This window comes from Capricornis sumatraensis, chromosome 2, assembly GCF_032405125.1.
Source record: "Capricornis sumatraensis isolate serow.1 chromosome 2, serow.2, whole genome shotgun sequence".
NCBI lineage: Eukaryota > Metazoa > Chordata > Mammalia > Artiodactyla > Bovidae > Capricornis > Capricornis sumatraensis.
Genome location: NC_091070.1, coordinates 81,677,578 through 81,704,523, shown reverse-complemented (window position 1 = coordinate 81,704,523; position 26,946 = coordinate 81,677,578). Strand labels below are relative to the sequence as shown.

Genomic DNA, 26,946 nt, shown 5'->3' with positions numbered 1-26,946 from the left:
TCAGTAAGGCCGGTTAGCATCCTTGGGCCTCTTCAGCTGAACCTTGAGCCTCTTCATGCCAATCTGAAAGCCATTCATGGCCTGAATAGCTGTCTGGGCACTGGTTGGATTGTCAAAGCTAACAAACCCTGGAGGGTATGTGCAGAGAGGTTAGCTGGGAACTCTGCCCAGCCTCTTCTCCTCGCCCCCCTCAGGCCAATCCCATCAATCATATACCCCTCCACCCTTCAGTGTTTGCATGTGTGCACACACACACACGGGCACAGGCTCATACAGACATGGACAAGTGGCCTGAGTTTCCTGTGATTCTTGGAAGGACAGGAGGTAATTCTGAGTGCGTGTGTTGGGCGGCGGGTGTTTCTCTGTTTTTTTCCTGGCATGGAAAAAGCTCTCTCCCTCCACAGCTCCCATTCTGATCCTCTGAATTGCAGTTGCAGTTGGAGGGGCTCTCTGACTCCAGATCCCCCCCCATCCACTTGCCCTGGCCAGATTCTGAAGCCTAACCTGGTTGAAGATCTACCAGACATCTGACTGTCCCAGGTGAAGCTGATATAGACTTGTTCCTGGTCTGGGATCCTGCTGAGTGCTATACACTCAGTTTCTAGGAATCATTGACTTCTGAAGGCGCAAACTTAGGGTTTGTAGGGAGCCTCGTAATTAGGAGAGGGAGAGGTCCACGGATGGGCCTCAACTCACCAAAACACTTGCTCTGGTTTGTGGCACGATCCACAAAGACTTTGGCAGAGACCACAGCTCCAAAGGGCAGGAATGTCTGGATGAGTTCTGCATCACCAAACTCCTGAGGCAGGTGATAGATGAAGAGGTTACAGCCTTCGGGGCCTGGAGGAACAGCGGCAGGCTGGTTCAGGGGAGGAGTCCTAAGTCCAGCCCCACCAGGCTTTGATCTCCAGACCCCTGTCCCTCACCTTCTCTTTGCTGCTGGGGCAAGGCTGAAGGCTGCTGGGGAAAAGTTGTGCTCACTGGGGCATAGGCCGACGGATATGCTGCTGGAGACAGAGGTGGGAGCGGGCAGTGACCCCCCAGGAGCCATCCCTCAAGCAGGACCCCACCTGCCTGGCCACTTTTGACCAATTCAGCCAGTCCGCCCCTAGAAAAGTCGTTCTGGGTCCAAGGGTGAGGGAATGGAGGGTCGACTCCTCAGAACAGAGCCTAACCTCCCCTCCCCCCGCCCCCCGCAAATCTCCCTGTTACTTTCTGGGGCCCTTCAAACCTCCCAGGCCGCGTAGCGCCAAGTGAAACCTGCGTAGTGGTGCATCCCAGCGTAGGCCTGCTGCAGGGGGTCAGCCACGCCGGGACTCTGGGCTGGGGAGAGAGGGGCGCAAGACCCTAAATGAAGGTGGGCTGACGGGCAGGGCTAGGTGAGAATTCAGGGAGTGTGGAGGGAGGCGATGAGAGGCAGCAGGGAAGGAGGAGTCTCTTCTTAGGGAGGCCAGGCCTTGCCATCACCATCCCCCAGCCCCCACTCCCCATTCCGTTTGGGAGGAGGAGATCTGGGCGGAGTAGGGGGCCCACCTGGGTAAGGAGAGAGCCCGTTATTGTAGAGACTGTCCGAGCCTGGTTGCCCGTTGGTCTGGGGAGTCAGGGGACCGAATCCATTGACGCCGATGGGCGCCGGGAGACCCGGAAGCGTGCCCGGGCCACCGCCGGGCGGGGAGTTGGCTGCAGGTGGCGAGGAGGCGCGAAAGTCAGCTCACCGCCCCACGCTCGCCCCGCCCTGGCCCCGCCCGGCCCCGCCCCCTGCGCGCAGTACCTGCCGCGGGCAAGAGCGGCGCTGCCACCAGGCTGAAGGCCGCCACGTGCTGCATCTGTGCGGCCACTGCCGCCACTGGGCCGAGGCCCGGGCCCTGCGCCGCCGCCAGCAGGGCCGCCTGGTGCTGCAGGATCTTTGGGAGGGAAGAAGGGCAAGTGTAGAGGACCAGTGGCGGGCAGCTGCTCGGGCTCCCTAGCCCGCGCCTGACTCACTCGCTGCGCCACGTGTACTCCAGGACCAGGCACCTACCGCGGTGGTATAGGCTCCGCAGGCCCCGAGCGGCAGCGGCGCCGGGTGGAAGGCGCCCAGCTGGCCTGCCATTTGCTGCATCCGCCGCAGTGCGCGCTCGCGGTCCGTGTCTGCCAGCTTGACCACGAGGCTGGACGAGGCGCCCTGGGTAAGACAGAGGAGGCTGCAAGGACCGGTCTAACCCCCAGCTCCAGCTCTGGGCCCAGTGCCTTGCTCATCATCAGGCCCTTTCCCCGGGTTTGTGGGGAGAAGTAGCCAGCCCCCACCCCGCTGGCCTCACCCTGGCCCCGGCGCCCGCCCTCACCGCCATTGTCCGGCTGCCGTGCAGACTCTGGATGGCTGCCTGAGCTTCCCCTTGACTCCCGAACTTCACAAAGGCACAGCCTGGGGCAGGATAGAGGTGGCTCAGGTCACAGAGGCCAAAGGGTCCTGTGGTCCAGAGTGAGGCAGGGGTCACCAGGAAGTCCCGGGGTCAGCTCAAGTCACCTTTGCTAGTGCCGTCGGGGCTCCGCAAGACGGTGCACTCCTCTATGTGGCCGAAGGGCTGGAATAGGCGTCTGACGTCCTCCTCGCCCTGCTGCTTGCCCAGCATGCCCACAAACAGCTTTCGGTCCTCTGGGGACAAATCCAGGAGTCACCTGGGAACCCTAAGTCCTCTTGGACTCTGCAGAGGAACACAGGAGCCTAGGAAGGGAGCTAACCACGGTCTAGCTCTGGGAAGAAGAGGAGGAAATGAGAAGGCCTTACTCATTGGGCCCACAAGGTTGGGTGTTTTTTGAGGGGCAGGATGACCTTCACATGGATCTGGAGGAAAGGAACTCGGGATTTCCATCAGGAAACCCCGAGTCCTGGAAAAACTCCGACTCATGGCTGCTCTTGTGGGAAGTGAGTTAGTCCACAGTTTTTGGCTGGATAAAGCCCTACATGCACCATTTTATGCTTGCCCTTTATGTTCTTAGAGTTTGGGAAATGCTGTTTTGGACCATTTCAGCCCTATTAAGGGAGGGAGTCCTTATTCATACTGGGTCTGGAGGAGATAAGTACACCCTAAGGAGAAGCCTGCTAGCAATGACTGGAATCAAGGAAAATTCTGGATCAAAAAACAAAACAAAACAAAAAAACAGCACAGAAACAGTTGTCTCATTGTACTGCTGCCTCCCCAGACTCTTGAGCACTGGAATGATGAACCCCTACTGCCAGCTCCAAACTCAGCCTGGGTGCCCTTCCTGTTCCTAATCCGCCAGCATTGGCATTTTCCCGACTACACTTCCTGAACCCATGACCCCTTTCCTTACCTCCCTTACTTCTCACCGAGCCCCCAAGGCCCTCCCTGAGCCCTGCTGCCTCCTCCCTGACTTCCCCTGTTTTCCTGCCTTGATCTCTCCCCAGGTGTTCTCCCCAGGCAGAACAGTTTCTGCCTGCAGATCCAGTAGCCACCTGAGAATCTTCCTCTGTGTCCCCGCTTCCTATGGGAGTGGTAGAGATGCCAGGAAAGGGGCTGCAGGCTGGGTCTGTGCCCTTGAAGAAAGCTGCAGAACTGGAGCTGGCAGGACTTAGATGCACATCCAGCATTTCTGCACCAGGGTAAGTCTAAATTTGAGAGGGGGCTTCATCAGGGTGATACAAGTTGGAAGAGAAGGACTGGGTGGGAATATGGCTTCAGGCTCCACCTTTGAGATCCTGGAGCCCAAGAAAATCCATCCCAAACTCCTTTTCTCTTTGGCCAGCTTGGCTAGGCTGTTGGAAACAAGGCTGATGAAGGTTGTAGGCTGAAGTGTGGGTGACAGTGAAAAGGAAGAACAGATTGCTCAAAATTAGCAGTGGAGGGAATCTCCGACAAGGAGATTACGTGTGTGTCCATATTCACCTGGATGGTGTGGGGTTCAGCCTAGGCGGCCCTGAATACCATGGTATCTGTCATCTGCCTGTCAATGCTGTGTCTGTATGAAAGGCAAGGGCTGCGGTTTATATGGGACAGAAGAATTATATGTGGTTTATATGTTTCAGCAGAACACGTCCCTCTGTCCAGAGGGTAACTGCCCAGAAATCCTGATGCGGAAGGGATAGATAATGTACTTGTGGCCAGAATTCGAGTGGAGGTACCAACCTTCTGTGGTAAAAACAAACCAGTGGGTGTACTTCACTCCTGGGTGTGTTAGCCACAGAAGGGTGCTCTTGGAATGGATCACCGGCTTCCTCACCTTTTTAAAAAGCTGTGAAATCCATCATTCTAACAAAAAGATCAGGATGAAGCTCAACATATAAGAGAAAAGTAGAACTGTTTGGAGTAAAGCCAGAAAAGAGGGAGGAGGGCTGGAGTTTCTCTGGCTTCATCTTCCCTTGGTTCTCCCTAGAAAGGGCTCCAAGGAAAGTCCTTTGTAAACCGCTGACCTAAAAGACAGAACATACAATTCCACATGGTATATGAAGAGGGATCTGGGATCATTCTGTTCAGGAACCTGAGAAGACAGGAATGGTCTTTCATGATTCTGTTGACTAATCTGATGGTGGTTTTGCCTTGACATTGGAAGACAGGCCCTATTTGGTCAAGGAATCAAACCCTCTGAGATTGTTATTGTTCTGAACTATGAAACTAAAGTATGCCCATGCATCTACAAGAGGCCCAGGAGGGGCTGGAGAAGATCCTGGGGTCTTCAGAGTCCCAGAGCTTCATAATATCCTAACTTGCAGTGCAGTTGTGACATTGGGTAGGATCTGCAAGATGATGTTAGCACCCAGGTAAACTGTCATGCCACATGAAACAGCATCCAGGTAGCCCTAGGTAGGAAGAAAGATCTCATGGCTGAGAAGGCGCCCCCAGGACAGAAAAGAGGTTTGTGTGGACAGTGGTCCAATCCTTCATCTGCTCTTCCCCGTGTTTCTCTTTTCTGATGATGGTGGTCAGTTACAGCTCATGTCAAAGACTGTGAAATTCTCTGATCCTTCTTTTCCAATGAGAGTCTCCCAAATTAAAAAATTTCCATTTCCATGACAGGGCACTGACCCTGTGGTTCTGAGCTACTGGGTTGTACAGAATTTGAAATTGAAATGAGTTTGGGCCATGGGCTGGTCTCTATGCTGCACATTGCACAGGTATCACCCTAAATCCTAGTGTTCTCTTTGCCCCTTTATAGGAACCTTGATGGTGTTGACAGGAAGATGATCTGGTCACAGTGTGTGTTAGCATCAGATGATCTCCAGAAATGGTGGGATAAGTTTCTTAAGAGATCTGGTCAAAGAGAATTACAGGCTGGCCCCCTGAGAGTAGCCCCCAAATGCACATCCCTGAAGATTTTGAGGGCTGAGTCATGCTCCCGGAGAGTCAGTGATGACAGAACTTAGCCCAGAATATTCAGTACCCTCTAGGTCGAACTATACCAGTTTGGTAAAAAAGAGGATTCTGTAAGAGGTAGGTCAGAAATCTCTGAGTAAAAGCACTCCATGAGTGGTAGACAGGTCTGTGGAAAGATGGAAATATTGGACAGGGAGGCCTAACTTTCCTAGAGTGGATGGAACTAGAAGATAGCATCAGTGTGGAGTTGAGACATAGTTGGAAAGAGACACAGTTGAACAGTATAACTGCCTTTTCAAGATGCAACCAGTGTGTGCTCCTTGCTTTTCTGTCAATGCTTTTTTGAACCAAACCAAGTTGTTTGGACCCTAGAGGTTCATCTTCATAAAGCTACCTTGTGCAGCTGGTCATACAGGGATTCTAATGTAGCAGATGATGAGGTTGAAAGCCCAGAGTTAGGGTCAGTCCCTCTGTCTTCTTCAGGAAGGCTCTCAAGACACTGCTCTGGAAAAAAGGCTCTGCCTCAAGTTGGCCCAAAGGAATTCTTGAGGTACACAACTTTCTGGCTTCTAGGCCCCTCACAGCCAGCCACTCACTTCCGTGTTGGAGAGATATCATGATGTAGAAACAGTACAGGGATGAAGTTTCAACATTAGGATACCAACCACCAAATGCACCCTAAAATTACCAGTCCAACTTTCCATCCAACTACCAACTCAGGAGATCCTGCTGACAGCAGCCTTTGATGCCCTGATGTTCTTAGTAATGACTGCAGCATAATGACCTAGCCAAGGCAGACTAGGAAATGAGTGAAGGAAATATCCAGGGGAAACAAAGTCTTCTGATCAGATCTAATGAGTATCAGGGAGGACGTTAATTCCAAAAGAAAACTATGAGAACTAAGAAACAAATTCGGCAAAGTTCCACTATAAAGAAAATCAACAAAATAATCAGGGCTTCCCTGGTGGCTCAGCGGTGAAGAATATGCATGCCAGTGCAGGAAACACAAGTTCAATCCCTGGTCCGGGAAGATCCCACATGCCACGGAGCAACTAAGCCCATGCGCCCCAACTGCTCCACAACTACTGAGCCTGTCCTGTAGAGCCCAGGAGCCCCAGCTACCGAGCCCACATGCCGAAACTACTGAAGCCCACACACCCTAGAGCCTGCGCTCTGCAACAAGCGAAGCCACTGCAACGAGAAGCCCACACACCACGACTAGAGAGTAGCCCCTGTTCACTGCAACTAGAGAACAGCCTATGCAGCAACGAAGACAGCCAAAAATAAATAAAATTTAAAAAAATCAGTTGTGCTTCTATACACTAGCAGTGAACAAGCTGAAAACAAAATTAAGAAAACGATTCCACTTAGCATCAAAACAAATAAAATGCTTAGGAATAAATTTAAACAAAGATGCCAAAGAACTTGTACCCTGAAAACTATAAAACACTGCTGAAGGAAATTGGGAAGGCACAAACTGAAGGAAATTGGAGGACATCTTTTGTTCGAGAATTGAAAGACTTAATATTGTTAGATGTAAGTATTACCCAAAGCAATCTGAAGATTTAATGCAGTCCCTATCAAAATTCCTATGGCATTTTTTAAAGAAATAGAAACATCGATCCTAAAATTTATATGAAATCTCAAAATACCATGAATAGCCAAATAATCTTGGGGGGAAAAAGAATGTTGGAGGTCTCAGAATACCTGATTTCAAAACTCATTACAAAACTACAGTAATCAAAGTATGGTACTGGCATAAAGAGAGACATTTAGACCAATGGAGAGGAACAGAGAGGCTGGAAATAAGCCCTAACATACATGGTGAAATGATTTTTGACTAGAGTTCCAGTCTTTTCAACAAATGGTGCGGAGAAAACTGGGCATCTACATATAAAGGAATGAAGTTGGACCCTTATCTGGCACTGTATACAACAATTAAATGAAAATGAATCAAATACATAAACATAAAGGCCAAAATGATAAAGCTCCTGGAAGAAACAGTGGGAAACCTTCATGACCTTGCATTTGGCATTGATTTCTTGAATATGACATCAAAAGCACAGGCAACAACAGCAAGAATAGAAACTTTGGACTATGTCAAATTTTAAAACTACTCTGCATCAAAAGACACAGAGTGAAGAGGCAACCTACAGAATGGGAGAAAATATTTGCAACCCATATATCTGTTAAGAGTTTAAGATCCAGAATATACAAAGAGTTCCTATGATTCAATGATAACAAAACAATTCAGTTTTAAAAAATGAGCAAGGGATCTGAATAGACATTTCTCCAAAGAAGATATACAATGGCTAGCAAGTATATGAAAAGATGCCCAACACCACTAATAGTTAAGAAAGTGCAAATCAAAATCACAATGAGATAGCAACTCATACCCATTAGGATAACTGTTATTTAAAAAAAGAAAAAAAAAAAGGAAGAAGATACGTGTTGGCAAGGATGTGGAGAAATTGGGACCCTTGTGGACTAATGTTTACGTATGTGCACTAATGTAAAATGGTACAGCCATAAAGGAAAACAATGCAGCAGCTCCTCAAAAAATTAAAAATAGAATTACCATACTACCTAGCAGTACCAGTTCTGGGTATACATCCAAAAAATTGAAAGCAGAGTCTCAAAGAGGTATTTTATACACTCACGTTCACTGTAGCATTATCCACAATGGTCTAAAAGTAGAAGCAACCCAAATGTCTATGAACCAATGAATGGATGAGCAAAATGTGGTGTATACACACAATGGAATATTATTCAGTTTTTTAAAGGAAAGAGATTCTGATACATTCTGCAACATGGATGAGAACTGAAGACTCTAGGTGATATAAGCCAGTCAGAGAAAGACATATACTGTATGATTTCACTTATGTGAGGTATCTAGATTAGTAAAACTCATAGAAACAGAAAGTAGAATGGTGGTTGTCAGGGGCTAGAGGGAGGGAGAAATGGAACTTGATGTTTAATGGGAACAGAGTCTGAGTTTTATATGATGAAAAAGATCTGGACCTTGCACAGCAATGTGAATGTTGCTAACAGTACTGAATTATATTCTTAACAGTGGTAAAAAGAATAAAGATTATCTTATGTCTGTTTTGAAAGTGAAAGTGAAGTTGCTCAGTCATGTCCAACTGTTTGTGACCCCATGGACTGTAGCCTAACAGGCTCCTCAGTCCACGGAATTTTCCAGGCAAGAGTACTGGAGTGGGTTGCCATTTCCTTCTCCAGGGGATCTTCCCAACCCAGGGCCCCACTTAAAAAACAATACAGTGCAGGAGGAGGCCTGAAAAATAGGGACTTAGACCAAGAAAGAACGGAGACTCCACTTTTTCTTCATCCCGATTCAAGAGAGCCAGGAGGCAAGTAAGAAAGCCTGGGCCTTCAGGTTCCCTTAAGAGAGAAGATCTCAGCCTCTGGAGATGCATTTTTCTCTTCCGGAGTAAATGAATAGTGCGGAACTTGGCTGCAGAATTTATGGGAACTGGCATACATTAAACTATGTATATTTGTATAAACATATACGTAGGGCTGGCATACATTTAAAGGCTATTGTGGGATGTCCCTGGTGGCTCAGTGGTAAAGAATCTGCCTGCCAGTGCAGGAGACACAGGTTTCATCCCTGGTCGGGGAAGATTGCCACATCCTGCAGAGCAACTAAGCCCTCAACTACTGAGCCTGTGCCCTCTACAGCCTGTGCTCCACAACAAGAGAAGCTACCGAAATGAGCACCCTGTGCACTAGAGAGTGGCCCTCACTTGCTGCAACTACAGAAAAGCAATGAAGACTCAACACAACCAAAAATAAATAAATAAATACTTTTTTTTAAAAAATACTGTGCCTTCCAATGAAGGCGGATGTGGGTTCAATCCCTGGTCAGGGAAGTAAGGTCCCACGTGCTGTGGGGTGTAGCCAAAAAAGTTTTTTAAAATGCTGCTGTAATGTAGTCCATGAAGACTTGGATGTACCCCAAGTGTCACCAATGCTACCAGAGATGGCCATGGAAGAAGAAGACCCCAGAATTAAGTTCATGAGATGGGTCTGTGACCTGTAGAGCATGGTTATACAGAGAGTCTTATGATCATTCAGATTCATAAGGAGCTGTTTAGTCTCAGAACAAATGGGTAGTTTCAAGAACAATGATGTTGTAGGTAATGTTATAGTGGAAAGAAGACAGAACATCTCTGCATCTTTCCAAGCTATTATGAAAAATGTTTTTATAAATTTGCTTTAAACATTTTTTTCAATGAAAACAATTCTACTTCTATTCAGGCTTTCCCCTGCTGTGCTAACAATCTGATTTCTACAACATTGGCTGGAAGTGAAAATAAAACAGACCTACAATAGAAGTTATAAAAAAATAAAGTAAAATATAAGTTATTTCAACCACAATCCTCATGTCTATTGATTAAAAAATAATAGTAATACTACTCTGTTGCATTGGCATCAAAATTCAAGAGGCAGAATGTGTGTGAAGTGACTATTTTTGTCAAAAAGCGCATGCTTGTGTACATAGTAGAATACTCCTGTATGGCAGAGGGAAAATGGAAGTCTTTGGGCCAAAGAAGCAAGCTTGATAGGTTAGGGTTAGGCTGTCACAGTGCTGGTGCACTGTTAAAACTGGAATTAGCTGCCAACATTTAATATATTAAAGGGAAATTTTTAAATTAAATCATGACAGTCTCAACCATTTAGGGTTACTTACCTGGCTCCTGTAGCATTTGAGTTAGTGATCCCTGTTTTATGGGAAGAAAAAGCTAATAATCTCTTCCAGAAAAAAATGACAAAGTTTTGGAAGATTATATTTGCCTTGATACCCCTCAGATTATGTCTGCATTGATACCAGTATTTTTGTCAGGTATAAAAGTCATTAATCATCTGTATACAAAGGATTTAATTTCAGGAATAATTTTAAAATATGCAAGGTCACAGGCTTACCTATATCAGGGCAGGTATGATCATTGACTCTGAAGGTTTATAGAATTGGGATCACAGAGATAAGATTTAAATGGGACAAGCTGTACTACATTGGTGTCAAATGTTACGTTTCAAAATTCAAACTTAATACCATTTTAAAAATTGCATTTATAAAGCATTAATTTGTGTTAAAATTCAGCAGAGAGCTTCTGAAGAGATACACAATAGCACTGAAGAGAAGGAGCACATTTTGATTAGTATTTAACAGATCAGTTAGTAGTAAAATACTTCAGTTTCAGTTCGTCGCTTAATCGTGTCCCACTCTTTGCAGCCCCATGGACTGCTGCACACCAGGCTTCCCTGTCCATCACTAGCTCCCGAAGCTTGCTCAAACTCATATCCATCCAACCATCTCATCCTCTGTCATCCCCTTCTCCTCCTGCCTTCAATCTTTCCCAGCATCAGGGTCTTTTCCAATGAGTCAGGGTCTTTTCCAGTGTTACTGGAAAAGTAAAATATTTATAAAGACCCAACTGTTGCAAGACTTAGTACATATGCCTCCTCTCTCCCAAATGTGTATCAGGGAACATTTGGTGACTTTGAGTGGGAGCAGGAAGGAATTGAGAGATCTGGTCATCCAAAACTATAAGAAGGATTATCCACAGATGCCTTTGGAATATATGCTCCTTAAAAACCATCACTTGTCAAGAAATATCTATGTTATACATGACTACTAAAGGGCTTCCCCGGTGGCTCAGATGGTAAAGAATCCTTCTGCAATGCAGGAGACCTGAGTTTGACCCCTGGGTGGGGATGATCCCCCAGAGAAGGGAATGACTACCCATGCCAGTATTCTTGCCTGGAGAATCCCCATGGACAGAGGAGCATGAAGGGCTACAGTCCATGGGGTCACAAAGAGTTGGACATGATTGAGTCGCTAAAACTTTCACTATTTTTCTTTTTAAAATTATGAATCCTACTGCCAGGCAGACCTCTTTTCAGATAGATTTGCTTTTCCTGCTCTCTTGAGCTGCTCAGAATCTGAACAGGTGTAGAGGTGAAATGCCATATATACAGAATTTGTCAGTGATATTACACCGGAAACATTTGTACAAAAAGGAGGAGGAAAGTTATAAAACTCACACTAATGCCACTGCTAGGGGCCCAGATGACCAAGACATCTGGACCAGGCTAAGCAGAAGCATTATTGGTGTGGAGGTCTCCTTTGGGCAGTGGCCCTCATCCTGGTAAGATGTGTTAGACTCCAGGCAACAAATGTGTCCCCAGTGTCCTGGATTCAGTTCCTGAACCAGACTCCAAGTTGCATCGTGTTCTTCTGAGCCCTGTACATGTGCTTCCCTCTCCCTGATGTACTTGCTCCCTTGCTCCTCCCTTTTCTTTTTGGCTACTTCTTGTTCATCCTGGAGGTCTCAGCTTAAATAGTGTTACCTCTGGGAGCCCACCTCGACCTCCTAGACTAAGTTAGGTGCCCCATGTTTGTTTCCCCACAACCCCCAGGACTTGAAAAGCTCTGATCACACTGAATAATAGCTTCCTTTACTGTTTATATCCTCCTATAGCTCCAGAGCTTCATGAGGCCAGGAGGCAGGTTTGCCTTGCATTCCTAATGTGAAGTAAGTTACACAAAAGATATTGGTTGGATGGTTGAACAAACTACAGTCCAACCTGTCTGCTTCTTAGCTTACTCAAATACTCTCCGGTGGCCTCTCAGCTGTGGGACTGTCTAGTGTTTGTGAGCAGGGCTGAGACGTTGGCCAACACTGGCCGTGATGCCTAACAGTTTCCCAAGAAGCAGAAATTCTTGGGACAAGTGAACCAGAGGTTTGGTGTGCAGCCTGGAACTTCTCAAAAACCAGTCTGGAAAGAATGAGATAGAAAAGGAGGATGTGTGTATGAAGGGGGAGGAAGAAAGCTTGGAAATAACTTCTCAAGACAAAGTGGGATGGTGGTAGCAGAGAATCAGAGATCAGAAAGAGTCAGCAGATGTCAGGGAGGGCTACAGGCAGATATTTTGGAATGATTTAACACCCAAGGGCAAGAAAGACACCAAGACTGACACCGGAAGCTAGTTTTGCTTTTCTAGCTTCGAAGCTGGCCATAACGTGGCTGGTTGTCAAAAAGCACAGGCTCTCAAATCCTCTGTTCTTAAGGAGCTTTAGTTTTTTTCTGCACTATGAAACAGTGCAGCTAAAAAAAAAAATCACTTTTGAAGACTTTCCATGGTCCTCAACATAGAGTCAAATTTCTTAATATGGCCTGCAAAATCTGTCTGACCAGCCTCATCTTCTTCCAAAGGCAATGAAGGAATATGAGTGGCTCCAGCCCAGAATGGACTGGATTTTCTGTAATCAGAAGAACCTGGAAAAGGAGAATAACTCTAGCCTGGTTCTTCAAACAAATCTGGAAGTTCCACCTGTTAAAACAAGAATGAACTTTCTCCAGGGGCAAGGTGGCAAGAACTCCCTTCCTCTACGTGCAGCCTCTATCTCCTCCCTCTTCTGGGTCTGGGGATGCTGAGACCCCATCCCTCCTCAGTCTAATCTGGGATGGCTGAGTTGTTTCTGGGGCTGAGCAATCTGGTCCCTCCCTACTTGTTCCCCTTATCCAAGGTAGGCGGAGGGGGGCTCTGGCAATAAAACATGGGTAAGCCTGACTTCAGGAGTGGGCCCACCATCCCCAACGTGGATGATACCCTGAGATTTGTCAGGCAGGCAAGTTACCTCCTCGGCCCTCACTGGCAGCCGGCTTCACTTGGATAGGACGATTCATCTGAAAGACATCGGACCAACACACCCCATCAGCACGACCGCCTAGTCCTGGGGCCCCGGCTTCTCCACCCCTGGACTTCTCAGGATCTAAGCCCTCACCCCACCACTCTATACCCCACCACTCTCACACAGGAATTATAGATTTTCTCCAAGATTCCTCCCTTAAATGCAGGACTTTAGAAAGTGCTAAAGCCTGAGGATTAGGCCATAGGAAGCTCAGGGCAAGTAGAGGAGGGAATGTGGAGGGTAAAGAGATTCTCCTGCCATGGGCTCTGTGCACAGACCAGGTGAGGCCTGTCCCTCTGGCTCCTGGACTTCCTCTGGGTGAGAAGAATTGGGTAGCAGGGTAGAACTGATACTGCAGATTTGTGGTTTGTGTCTAAGACTGAGAATATACTTTCTATGTATCATTTAAACAATCTGGGAATCAAGATTTAGTGTTGTCTACCCCCAACTCTGCCGTTTAGTGGTTGTATGACTTAGAGTAAGCCATCCTCGCTTGGATTCAACTTGTCAAATGAGAAAAACCTCCCCCAAGCTTCTATGTCACTATAGTCTACACTCACCCTCCCAGTCCTCTCCCTGGGCACCCTCTACCCCTGCGGATGCTGGATTTCTCCAGGGTGCCATCCTCAGCCCCACTCACCCCACTCTTCCCTTTCATCCTGGAGAGTCTCATCGACACCCACAGCCTCTGCTCCTGTCTCCACAGGGATGACTCAGAGCTCTGCGTCTCCAGCTTGGACCTCCCGCCTGGGCTTGAGCCCCTTCTGGCCAGCTGCTTGCTGGACACCCCGACTAGAAAGTTCACTGGTACTTTCCACTGAACACACCCAAACCAGAGCTCATCTTTTTGCCCAGACCTGATCCTTCCAGTCATCCAAGCTGTAAACCTGGAAAGCAGCTTCCTTCCTTCCTCCCTCCCTTCCCCCACCAACCGATTTCACCTTCTAATTCAGGGGTTCCCTGATCAGGGGTAGATATGAATCACCCGGGAACCATATCAGACTCTCAAGTTGGGGGAATTGTATCATTCATTGGTAAATGCTCCCAGGTGATTTCGATATACACCCCACCCACTCCCATCCCCCAACCACCCTGAGAGAATTCATGATTGAATCCCCATCTCACCTTCCTCTCATGGGTGTTGTGGGGATCACATGAGATAATGGGGACGCAAAAGGTCTTTGTAAACTGCCAGGAGCTGGGTGCGTAGGACGTGAGGAATTATTGTTGGGGGGCAGACAGCTGAGTGCTGGGAGGAATGAACCGCAGCCTTCCTGTTCGTGGAGGAAGGGGTACTGATGCCCATCTGGCCTGAGAAGGTGATGATCCGACCCCCTCCCCTCAGGAAATGCAATGCTTCTGCACCAATCAGGGGCCACTCCATCCTCTACCAGTGCGCTTGTTGCTGAGACAACGGGCAGCTTCCTGTTACCATAGCCACAAGTGCTACCCAGTAACCATGGTAACGCCCTGGCAGTCACAGTTGAGCAATTTCCTTTGGATCAAATTTGGAGGAGGGGGGAGTGGGGAGGGCTTTAAAAAAAAAAAAAAAAAGGAAAACAGGCCAAGCCTGAACCAGCACAATCCCCCTCCCGCCCAGGACTCAGGTTCTTCTGCGCTCTGACACAGCCGCCCACTGGTGCTGGAGCACGTGCAGTGGCCCAGGTTGTGGGTGGAGGCCGAGACGCCGACAGGACTCAGGCTGCAGTCTAGAGGGGATGACAGATCAATTCAAGCAGATCAGGGCGAGCTGGACAGGTCTGGACTGGCCTGGACCAGGGACCGGGGGGACAGGACCCCTCCCTGGACATAGCCACCTGTGACTGTGGAGGAGAGACCAAGAGACAGAGCCATGGAGAGCAGGGACACAGGGAGAGATGACGAGACACAGGAAGGCAGAAATGCTAAGAGAGTAAGACGGACCCGCAAGGGGCAAGGAGAGAAATACTGGTGGAGATTAGAAGGAACTGACAGGATAGGCGTCAGGAAGGGAGCATAGGAAAGGGAGGGTGGAGTGTGGCAGAAGGGGAGAAGCCTGGGGCGGGGGGCAGTGAGGGTGAGCAAGCCCATCATTATTTTATTAGTTCTTAAATAGATTCTAAGAATTTCTCTCTGGAGCCTAGAGTGATGAGCACATGTGACAGCAGTTTCCATGGCAGCTGCCTCCCCGGCTGGGTTTCTGGGGAGATGGAGCTCACTGGGGCTCTGGAGGGTGTCCCTTCCCCCCTCCCCCACTGCACCACTCTGATGGAGAGTGGGCATTGGGTGCTACATAAACATCCCACGTGGACCTGGCCGAGTGCAGGTCTCAGCGTTTGAGCACCTAGACTTTCCACCACTCAGCCATGTTGTCAGTATTCTCAGAACTCTGAAGAGCTCTGAGCTGGGCCCTTCAGGGGAGACAGCAATGACCCTGGGACCCTGTCCTTAAAGGGTAAAATAATGCCACCATTTCCCAAGAGCCCACTATGTGCCAGGCCCTTCCTGGGGCACTGTATATACGCTGTCTCTAAATTCCTTCCAAACACTCTACAAGAGAATGTCATTGTTCCCATAGTACAGATGAGAAAGTTGAGGCTGGGGGAGGCTAAATCACTTGTCTGAGATCACATGGTGATTGAGCTGGGATTTGCCCCCAGGTCTGTCTGACATTGAAGTCCATGATTTTCCCTTGAGTTGCTCAACTCTGTTCTGAAGACATGAACACAAATGAGGTGCAGAGGGGCCAGGACCAGGGGAGGGGGTGCAAGGTGAAGTGCTGACTCCAGCTGGAGAGGCTGGCTCAGGGACAGCTTTGGGGAGCAGGCAGGGTTTGAGCTGGGTCTTGCAGCACTGGGGTCACTGGGCCATCATGGGAGGGGCAGGGCTGGAGGCTGAACTTTCCAGATGGCTGGGGTATGGAGAGGGAGACACAAGTCTGAAGGAGTAAGGGTTTCCAGGTGGGCACCTGACATTGAGGGGGCTACTGAGTTAAAGTCGCTCAGTCGTGTCCAACTCTTTGTGACCCCATGGACTGTATAGCCTCCCCCAGCCTCAACTTTCTCATCTGGACTGAATTCTCCAGGCCAGAACACTGGAGTGGGTAGCCTTTCCCTTCTTCAGGGGATCTTCCCAACCCAGGGAGTGAACCCAGGTCTCCTGCATTGCAGGCAGATTCTTTACTAGCTGAGCCACTAGGGGGCTAAGGTAGTACAAATTTCTCCCAGTCAGATAGATGTGGATTTAGATCCTGGCTTCATCAGTACAATTTACTTAAAGGTCTCTGAGCCTCAGTAGCCACATTAGTAAAAGGGGATTCATGATCCTACTTTGAAGGGGTGTGTTGTAAGTGACAAAAGCTAGATCTTCGTAGATGCACCAGATGTAATACGTTTTTTGTTTGTTTTGTGTGTGTGTGTTAAATGGAAGGATATGAAATTGAAAAGTCAGAAGAAGCCAGATTGGGGCAGGCTGTAAAAACTATGATGAGGAAGTTTGTTGTATTTCAAAGGCAGCAGAAATCCAGGGAAGCAGGGGAAGAATCTGTCTTATGAAGGATCCCATGAACTGTCATTATGCAGAGAAAGGATTGAAAAGGGAAAATTTAGAGGCAGGAAGATCAGTGATACAGGTAAGGGTTGAGGGTGACCTGGATCAGGGCAGAAGGAAATGGACAGATTCAAGAGATGTTGAGGAAGAATGAACTGAACTAAAGTATTGGATATGGGGAATGAGGGAGAGGAGGAAATTCTGACTGACAGGTTTCTGGCTTAGGTGTTGGGGAAGTTGGTAGTTTGGCAGGTAGGAGGTGCAGGGCAGGAGCCCAAGATGGTGATGACTGAGTTGGGAAAAGGAATGCTCCCCTAGGCTCTGACCTTCAGTCTCCACTGGGAAGTGGTTGGGGAGGGCATCCGGGATTTGGGTATGTTGTCTGTGACTGAAGGAGAAAGAGAGTTGCCTGCATGAATTACCGGGGCAACCCTGCCCTGCTTCATTCCTTCCACAGCCAGGGGAGGGATGTGGGAATGGGGTGAAGTGCCCACGATTCCCCTTTGAAGAAAAGAAGGCATTGCCTCCTTGGTCAAGCACTTGTCATGGGACCTCAGGGGAGCTCTTGCCCTTGGCTGAACACTTGTTCCCCTGAGTTTCCCAAGTCCAGGCCTATGTCTGCTTCAGGACCTAGCCCTGGAGGGGAAGTCAAGGGAGAGTATGTCAGAAAAAGCAGAGAACAACCCACTCCAGGTCATGGAATGGAGAAGGTCAGCAGCAGCACAGACACACACTGGGTCCTGATCCTTCTGCCCCGTGAGCAGCAAGGAAGGCTGCACCTTACTCCTCCCTGCTTGGCTCGCCTACAGTTCCTGCCTTTGGACTCCGCATCGCCTTCTTCAGACTGTTCAGTCCTGATACCAACTATTCCCTCCACTCGGCACTCATGATACCCTCAGCCCCTTCCCCTCACTGTGGGAAGACTGTTTATGGGAACCTCCCCAGAGAAGGGGCTCCTGGTGGGTCTAAGAGAGGTGTCATGGTTGCAAGAGAGAGCTGAGCAGATAAAAAGGAAACCACCACTGTCAGCACTTTGTTCCGCCTCACCCCCTTCCTCTAATTCAGTCCACTCCCGAGTCCCATTCGTTCTAGGGCCTGTATGGTTTTTCTGAACAGATCACAAGTCCATCCTGTCCTCCCTCCTTGCCTCAACCCCAGCTCCAGGCCAGTGTCATATTCACCTGCACTCAAGCAACGGTGTCCAGAGGGTCACCTGCCTCCAGCAGTGCTTCCTCTCCACGCCAGCCTCACACCATATCCAGAGTGATCTTTTAATACCAGTCCCTCACTCTTCCCTGCACCAAATGTACTCACAGTTCCCCACTGTAAGCCTCCAATAAAGCCCGAGATCCTAAGACTGGGAGCCCGAACCTGTTGGTCTTGCCTCCCCTGTTGTCCTGTACATGTGATCCTCTCCATTCAGCTGGAGCCTTCGCCATCTCCACTGGACGCCTTCCCTGCCAGTTCTCACACTGTCCCCAGGATTCCAGAAGTAGCCTTTGTCTTTTAGGTTTCTAGGCCCTCAAACGTGATGATCATGATTCAGCTCAGATAGGAGCTCCGCCCTCTCCACTCCTGATGCCTCTTTTATGTGCCCAGAGGTAAACCCCACTGAGGTGCAGTGGGTTATTTCTGGGCTGGAAGCTCCTTGAAGGCAAAGGCGCCAGCTCACGCAATGAGCAGGCGCTAGCACATACAGTGCATCTGTGTGAGATACAGACAGGCAAATTAGATACTGTGGACAAATTAGGAAGAATGTGCCCCTTCGGGGCTGACAGGGTCCTATGATCATGAGCATGGCTGGGTCAACAGAGCATGGCTAGACTGCAGCCCCCATTTGCCTTTTTCACTCAAGCTCCTTCATGCAGGACAAAACCTGCAAAAGCAAGTGTACTCAGTGTTTGAAGGGATGGATGCCCAGGGAAAAGATCATGAGCATGAAGAGAGACAAGTGAGGTCGGGCCTCACTTTCTCCAGGTGGATTCCAGAGCCTGAAGTGAGGCTGAAAGAAGCCGCTCCAGCTTCCTGGGGAAGAGGCTGCAGAAGCTGGGACAACCACTGAGGTCTGAAGGGAGTCCTGATTTGGGAGCCAAGCTTTAATAGGTGGTAGAGAGGGGCTGGGGGAGGTACCAGTTGGGCAGACACCATGAAATTTCTCCTAGGGGTTCAGGCTTTCTCTTTGAATTTGACCCAGCTTTTCCTAACCCCACAGTGACAGTGTGACTGTCTCCTGTAGGAGTCCAGATTCAAGTCTTATCTCTGCTTCTCCAGCAGGTGGCAGGTGTGCCTAGGACCCTGAGCCTATAGGAAGCTGGGCACCTTCCCCCTCCATGCTGGTGGGCCCCAAGGCCAGGTGACTAAAGCCGCTGCTGCCCCTGGCAGGCCCAGAGGAAAGATGGATGGCTCGGCCAATGCTGGGGCTAGCCAACAAGGCCATCGATTTTCATTTAGGAGAATAATTAAATATTAATTTTCACTTTGTTAAGCTGAGGAGGGTGAATCAAGCCAATCCTGGCAGTATCAGAGGAAGTCAGGCCATGTTGGAAGCCTGAGGATGACAGGGTCAGAGGGGCCAGGTGTACCCAGTCATCATCTGCTCTAGAACCTTTGACCCCTGTCTGCCACCAGCCTGGCTCAGGTAACAGTGCAGTGGCTAAGTGAATGAGTTCTGGAGCCTGACTACCTAGGCTCAAAGCCCTGATCTTCCCATCAGTAACTACCCGACCTTGGGCAAGTCACTTGTTCTCCATGACTCAATTTCCTCATCTATAAAATGTGAATGCCATACCTTCTTCATAGAGGATTAAATGACTTTGAACGTGTCAAGTGCTAGGAACACTGTCGCTATCAATACATGTTAGTTATTATTTCTCTTTTCCTTCTCAGAAATCACCCTAGTAGCATAGTGCTTCACTGTCCTGATCTCAGGTGTCCTCAGCTCAATAGAGTCCACCAGGTACCCCTTCAATTGTGGAGCCCTGTGGCTGGTTGAGGAGGGGATTTTTTTCTTTATTATTTTTTTATTTGGCTACCCCAGGTTTTAGCTGCAGCATGTGGGATCTTTAGTTGCAGCATACGGATTCTTAGTTGTATTCAGAATCTAGTTCCCTGCATGCATGTGCATGCTAAGTTGCGTCAGTTGTGTCCGACTCTTTGTGATCCTATGGACCACAGCCCACCAGACTCCTCTGTCCATTCGACTCTCCAGGTGAGAATATTGGAGTGGGTTGCCAGGCCTTCCTCCAGGGGATCTTCCCAACCCAGGGATAGAACCAGAGTGTCCGACAGCTCCTGCATTGGCAGGTGGGTTCTTGACCACTAGTGCCACCTGGGAAGCCCTGTAGTTCCCTGACCAGGGATCAAACCCAGACACCCTGCAGTTTTTTTTTGTTTTTGTATTTGTTTTTGTTTTTTTTGCTATACAACAGGTCCTCGTTGATTATCCATTTTGAATATAGTAGTGTGTCCCAGCTATCCCTTTCCTCAGGCAACCATAAGTTCATTTTCTAAATTTGTGAGTCTCTATTTTGTAGGTTCATTTATATCATTTCTTGTTAGATTCCACATATAAGGGATGTCATATGATATTTCTCTTTCTCTGTCTGACTTCCTTCACTCAGGGTGACACTCTCTAGGTCCATCCGTGTCGCTGCAAACAGCATTATTTCATTCTTTTTAATGGCTGAGTAATATTCCATCATATATGTGCCGTGTCTTCCTTATACGCTCCTCTGCTGGATCCCCTGCATCGGGAGCACAGAGTCGTAGCCACTGGGCCACCAGGGAAGTCCCTGGGGGGGATTTGTTCTCCCAGATTTCATCTTAGTTTTTTCAGTGTCTTCTGTTAGCTTTCAGGATAAAGTCCAAACCCTTCACCCTGGGATTCAAAGTTTCCCCTTCCACCATTGCCCTCTGTGGATCTTCTCTCCGGTCTGGCCCGTGCTTATGTGGGGACCCTCCTCTACACTCCCAGCCCCATTTCACACCCATCTGTTCCTCTTGTCTCTGTGCCTTTCCCATGATGTTCCCCATATATGGAGTTTTATCACTTGTCTCCCTGACTCTTAATTCTAGTGACAGAAGTCATTTACTGCCAAGGGTGGATCCATAATGACTTCTACTATCACTCCTAGTAATGCTGCTGTTACTACTACTACCATCAGCTGACCTGTACTGAATACTTACAAGGTTTGCACTTTATATGACTTAATTTATTTAATTATTATAACAGCCCTACAAGCTCAATTTCACAGAGGAGGAAAGGCTAGCCTTAGAGCGGTAAAGACTTGCCCAAGGTCATAGCGTTAGTGAGTGGTAGGTCCTGGATTGACACCCAGGTCTGTCTAGCTCCAGAGCCTGCCTACAGAGGATTGGTGAGGGTGATAAGTTGGTGTTGCGGTGGTGGTGGTGGACTTTAGTTGCTAAGTGTTGTCTGACTCTTTGCGACCCCATGGACTGTACCCCTCCAGGCTCCTCTGTCCATGGGATTCTCCAGGCAAGAATACTGGAGTGGGTTGCCATTTCCTTCTCCAGGGGATATTCTCTACCCAGGGACTGAACCCGGGTCTCCTGCATTGCAGTCTGGTTCTTTACCACTGAGTCATCCAGGAGGCCCACGTTGGTGTTACTTGACACTGAGCCTTCAAGAGCCAGGCTCAAGTTCCTTCAATTACAAGGATTGGTTCTAGGACCTGACACCCCATTAACAGCTTGATCAGCTCTAAGTAAAGCTTGTCTTTTTAAAATAATGTAATTTAATTTTCATATTTTGATTGCACTATGCGGCTTGGAGGATTTTAGTTCCTCAACTAGGGCTTGAACTGGGGACCTCAAGCAGTGAGTGTGGAGTCCTAACCATTAGACCACCAGAGAATTCTCTAAAGTTTGTTTTGTTGCTGGAGGGCTCTGATGATGAGAAATGAATTCTTTACACTGAGCTGAAATTAATGTGGGTGGTTTTGATACCCCACTGATCCTGGTCCTGCCCTATGGGGACACCCATAGAAAACCAAATCCTTCTTTAGGATCTGAAGGCGGGTACCCACCCCAGCAGTAATATGTATTGAGATCTTACTCTGTGCCAGGTACTTGCTAAGCCTCAGTTAATCCCCCCAACAGTCCAGTGAGCTAAGCGTTAGTATTACTCACTCCCTATAGGTGAGGAATTGAAGCTCGAATGTCTAAGTGATGTATCTGAAGACACAGAAATGCTAAATGGCAGAGCTGGGATTCAACTCCAGTCTGTGAGACTCAAAAACTAGTATTTGTAATTATTATGTTATGATGTCTCCCTATTGTAGCCCCCACTAAACCCTGTCCAGCTAAATGTCCCTGATTCTTCAAATTATCATTCCATAATATATTTTATGTCCCTATACCATCCAAGTCTCTTTCTGGTAGGCTCATGACCTTCTTAATCCTGAGGGCTGGAATTGGATTTATTCCCAGGTTTGGCCTGCCCAGGACAATAGCATTCTTGCTCTAGACATGTCACTCCTTAGACAAGAGAAACTGTGTAGTATGACGTGCTCTTGGTGAACCCTAGTTCACCAAGTGTTAGGAACACTAGTTCCTAACAATCACCACTTTCTTCCTTCAGCAGGAGGTCCTTCTTTGTCTTCTGCCCAGCAATTAGCCATTAGCCAAGGCCATATCAAGTGCCACTGATGTACAGTGGCCTAGCTCCCTGTAGAATGAGGTCTCCCTTAACCTTGAGCTAACTGTTTGGGGGTGTGGAAGAAAAGCAATTTTGGTGAGTCAAGACATCCAAAACAGCATTACAGGAAGAGGATCATCAAGGACCCCAGAACTCGAAGAAATGGGGTACCAGCCCAGCAGAGCCTCTCCCCTATGGATCTGCAAATATGCTCACACCGGTGACAAACGACACCTAACGCCATGATTTTAGCCAACATGGACAGATTCTAGCATAGCTCACAAGAGTAATGCCTTCCCTAAAAGATAGGAATGGTACACTTGGCCCAAGAGTCTCAAGCCCATTTCTTTGGACCAGAAGACTGAATATAACATATAACGTGTAGCTGTTAAGGGTACAGGTAAGTCCTCTGCCAGAAAGATGACTCTTCTAGTTCCTGATCCCAGCCCAGCCACCACATGCTGCTTTGGCAAGCACGTAGGGCATGTTCCCAGCCGGAGGTGGTTCCCACCCCCCCAGCCCTGGTGGACTTACCCCTGGCAGGGTCTTCTGCTCGTGCAGTGCACTCTGAGCCTTGAGAGCAGAGTCCCGGGCGCAGTAGGTGAGGAAGGCACAGCCTGGGGAGGAAGAGGCTGGCTCAGGGGGTTTCCTGAAACCCCCAGATACTCTTCCTGGAAAGACCCTATTACACTGACAAACTCAAGGCCATTCTCCTTTCAACAAGGGTACTGCTTCTGAGAAGCTTCTCTGCCTCCCACCTTCTCTGAAGGGAGGATCTTCATGTGCCCATGTCACAGACTCTGGCTCCCTCACTCGCTCCTGGCCTTTTGCCTAGGGAACATGTGCACCCACACCCAATCACATATTCATGCAATTCCACATCTCCCCTCCCCACACCAACCATAAATCCTGTTGGGGTTAAAACTCCCTAAGCGGCTTTGCCTTCAGCTTTAACCCCAACCTCCCCCTTCCTTTTTGGATTCATACTCCTAAAGTCTCTAAGAATCAGCCTCAATTCCTTCCCAATTCAGTTTCAGATGGGAGGAGACAGAAGAGGAGGAAGAAGGTTGGGAACCAAGCCCAGGACCCCACAACTCCTTCCTGATACCTCCTCCTAGTTTGAGTCTAAGGAATGGATTGATTTGAGGCTTGGGAGATGGAACTGGTTTAAGGACATCCTATAGAGAGGAGCTTCTAGGGACTTCCAGTCCTATCCAAAGTACTTGATCCATCAACCCTCGCAGGACTGCAGGATAGGGCCTCTTAAAGTGTTTTTATGCCCCAAATCTGATGGGGCATAAAATCTGACTTCTCTAAAAGAATGAGTAGTTAAAGGGGGAGAGAAGGAGTCTAAGTTGGACCAAAGGTTCAGTCCTACCCACTCTTTGTCCAGCCTCAGAACCTGTAGCCTGCTAGGAAGCATAGGGCCAAGACTTCTTCTGTTCCAAAAGTCATTGAACACTCACTCAGAAAAGATTTACTGAATACTTACTTCTTCTTGTGGTATATTATGATGGCTTGAAGGTAAAGTGGTAACAAGACAGACACATTTCCTGCCCTCATGGGAATCATGTCAAGGATCATGAGGGAGACGTATCTAAATCCACACAATTGAGGAATGAATGTCTCAGAGAACACACTGAGCTCTCAATAACAAAGGGGGGTTAACGAGGTGATGGAAAGGGTAGTGATTATTTCAAGCAGAGAGAACAGTACATATGAGGACTGAGTGAAGAATTCAGTGTGTTGGGGAAACAGATGGAAGGCCAGTATGGCTGAAGGTTGGTAACTGGGGGCAGATTGGCCAGAGAGGCATGCAGGGATCGGCTCATCTGTAACTTCAGTTTGGCTTTTGAATTTTGTCCTAAGAACAGTAGAGAGCCACTAAAGGGTTTTAAGCAGGGTTGTGACATTAGGTCTGTGTTTTCAAGAAGAGCCTCCTGAGTAAAGGAAGGAGAAAGACTAAAGGAAGAGAAAGTGGATGTGGGAAACCATTAGGAGCTTGGTGCAGTTTGCCACTTAGACCTCAGCAGACTGCAAAGGCAAATGGGAACATTTTATCCATTGTCTTCTATGTGGCTGTCCTCTTAAGGTGGGCAGATATCTGCCATTCACTGGGTTAAAGAGACCTTAGAGAACTCCTGGAACAACCACTTATCATATCAATAGGAAAATTGATGCCCAGAAAGTATGCCAGTGGTAGCACAGGGTTTGGAATCTCCAACTTCTAGGCTGAGCTTGTTTTCAAAGCACTGTGGCTGCCCCCTTCAGCATTCAGCCATCTAAAAGAAAATGAGTCACTCTGGCTTTTGGACGTCACTGTTGCTGGGGAGAAGGTGGAGAATATGTTGATTGGGAGACCCTCCCCATTGACCTTGCAAAGCAACCTTGCCTTCAAGAGTTGTGGGTTGATTTGGGGGAAAAATCACCAAAACCTGATTCCGCTTACATCCCTGCTCCATCTTCCACCACCAAACCATATTAGCTGACGTCAGAACTGAGCAGGGCTGGGGCCCCGTCTGAAAGGCTCAAGGGCCTAGTTGCTGCCAAAAGGAGCCCTGTGTGGACAGGGAGTGGAAGAATGGAAGGATAAAAAGACAGAGACGCATGGCTTGAGGGACAGAAAAATGGAGAAAAAAAAAACAGGAAGAATTAGAACTAAGTGGAGAGAGATAAAGGATTAGGGAACACTTCAGAGACTCTGATGGTGTTTGAGTGAGAAGAGTGAGAATTAAAGATAATCTATACACTTCCTTTACTACACAGATTGCTCAGCAAGACCAGCTTGTACTTACATACTGAAATAAATGTCTAAAAAATAAGACCATAAGTTGCTATGGATGGACTGGCAGTTGGGCAACTGGACTGCATTAGAAGGGATCTGGGTGGTATGGTCTTGTGGTTTCATGCCTCTTTAAAAATGACCCCACTCCAAAGGGTTTAAGATGCACTGCTACATAGCTGGTCCCGGATCCTCTATGGGCATATACCTGAAACTCCTACATTAGTGTGCCTGGGAACTCCCCAAAGCCTCTGAGTTGAAAAGGTGGCAGCCTGATTCCAGCTCTCAGCCCCTAGGAAAATACATGTAGCTGTTACCCAGGGCCCACCACTTCTCTCCTGGAAAGATCATGGAGGATAGTTGGAGACCCTCCCCTACTCCACAAATCCTGAAACTACAGCATGGTGAAGGAGTAATTTCCTTCCCGTGCCCATGTATGACATGTGACTCTGGCCATCTTACTCCAGCCCAGCCTGGACAGACTTTTCTGCATGTAAACAAGCCTCCTCCCTCTCCCTACAGGAAGAAAGATGTGTGGCAGGACAGGACCACGGTGCCTGTCTTTTGAACAGGGCCTGGAAGAAGACCACTTTCTGCCTCTTCAACTTGACCCACCCTGAGGCTCTGGTCCACAGGTTCTGGTCTAGGACCAGCTTGCGAGGAAGGGAAAGCCATAAAGAGGATTGGGAGGCCATAAAGAGGATTGGGGAGGGACAAATATGTGGCACGGGAGTGAGGAGATTAGAGGGTAAAAGAAGTGTGGGTTCAGCTGAGAGGACCCCTGAGATGTGGGGGATGAGGGAGCACAGATGGCTGGAGTTCCTGCTGAGGTCAGAGTCCTGGACTCAGATCAGAAGAAGACAGTGTTGGGGTTCTGGATGGGAATGGAGAGACTGGGGCTATTCCTAAGCAAGAAGGTGGAATTTGGTGCTGAGAGCCTCCTGGGAAGGGAATTGGATTTTGTGATTTAGATGGGCCTGAATTCTGAAGAAGGTGAGAGTTTGGGTCTGTGGGATTTTAGGTTGGCAATCTGAATCAAAAAAAGGCTCCAGATGTTGCCAGGTCTTGGAGGCAAGAATGAAGGGTGCAAGTCCCAAATGTGTGTAAATGTGGTTATCCCTGAATGGGCTGGCACCAGGTTGGGGGTGATGGGTGGTGATTCAGGAATGATTGGGTCCAGGGTTTGGGAGACTGAGGGTGTCAGAGACTTAGAAGGTGGAATAAGTTCCCAAATTCCTAGATTTGGGCTGTCTGATGGGAAAGATGGAGGGAAGTCCAGCTGAAAGGCGGAGACTGTTAGGGTGTGAGAGCCGAGGGGTAGGGAGTTGGAGGTTAGAATAGAGAACACGTCAGGGGGCCGGAGTGATGATCAGAAAGAAGGAGGGTGTCAGAAAATTCTGGGTTGAGGGTTCTGTGATCCGGGAGAAAGATTGGGCTGAAGTGGGCTGGTACTGGACTGGTGTTGGACAGGCTCTAGGCAGGGCTTGGGTTGGGGCTGCAGTTGAGGCTGGGATTTGGGCTGGGCCTCACTCTAATCGGATTGGGGCTGGGCTGGGCAGGGCTGGGCAGGGCTGGGCTGGTCTGACCCCGCGCACCTTTGTGGAGGCCGGTGAGCCGGTCCTTCAGCACCGTCAGCTCGTAGATGCGGCCGAACTCCTCGAACAGCGGCTTGAGGTCCTGCTCGTCCAAGCCCCGCGGGATCTGCCCCACGAAAAGCTTGATGGCGTCGTGGTCCTTCATGGGCACGGCAGGACCCGGGTTTAGCCCGCTCATGCCGATGCCGCTGTCCGCGGTGCTGAAACCCAGGCGCGGGCCGGGGCCGGCGGGCGGCGCAGACCCTCCGGGCGCCGCGGCCATATCCCCGCCCGGTCCGCCCTCCCGCCGGTCCCCGCCTGTCCCGCCGTCCCCTCCCTGGACCGGTGGAGGGGGCCGGGGGGGAGGGGGCGG

General features: G+C 48.8%; 1 protein-coding gene across 5 annotated transcripts; it reads right to left on the bottom strand.

Annotated features, from left to right (window-relative positions):
* CELF6 (CUGBP Elav-like family member 6) lies at window positions 1-26,856 on the bottom strand. 5 transcript variants are annotated; one of them, XM_068966255.1, is made up of 12 exons: window positions 26,595-26,739; window positions 22,752-22,834; window positions 12,980-13,028; window positions 2,507-2,635; window positions 2,325-2,404; window positions 2,021-2,164; window positions 1,769-1,904; window positions 1,534-1,698; window positions 1,261-1,323; window positions 927-1,007; window positions 697-840; window positions 1-128 (listed from the first exon to the last, which is right to left on the bottom strand). In XM_068966255.1, exons 1-12 carry the CDS (start codon window positions 26,737-26,739, stop codon window positions 1-3), a joined length of 1,347 nt encoding a protein of 448 aa, XP_068822356.1. The 5 variants fall into 5 exon arrangements, with proteins under 5 accessions (XP_068822356.1, XP_068822357.1, XP_068822355.1 ...); XM_068966256.1 differs by having other exon boundaries at window positions 927-1,004; XM_068966254.1 differs by lacking the exon at window positions 927-1,007 and having other exon boundaries at window positions 1,534-1,680; window positions 1,772-1,904; window positions 26,595-26,856.
* Between the last annotated feature and the right edge of the window lie 90 nt (window positions 26,857-26,946).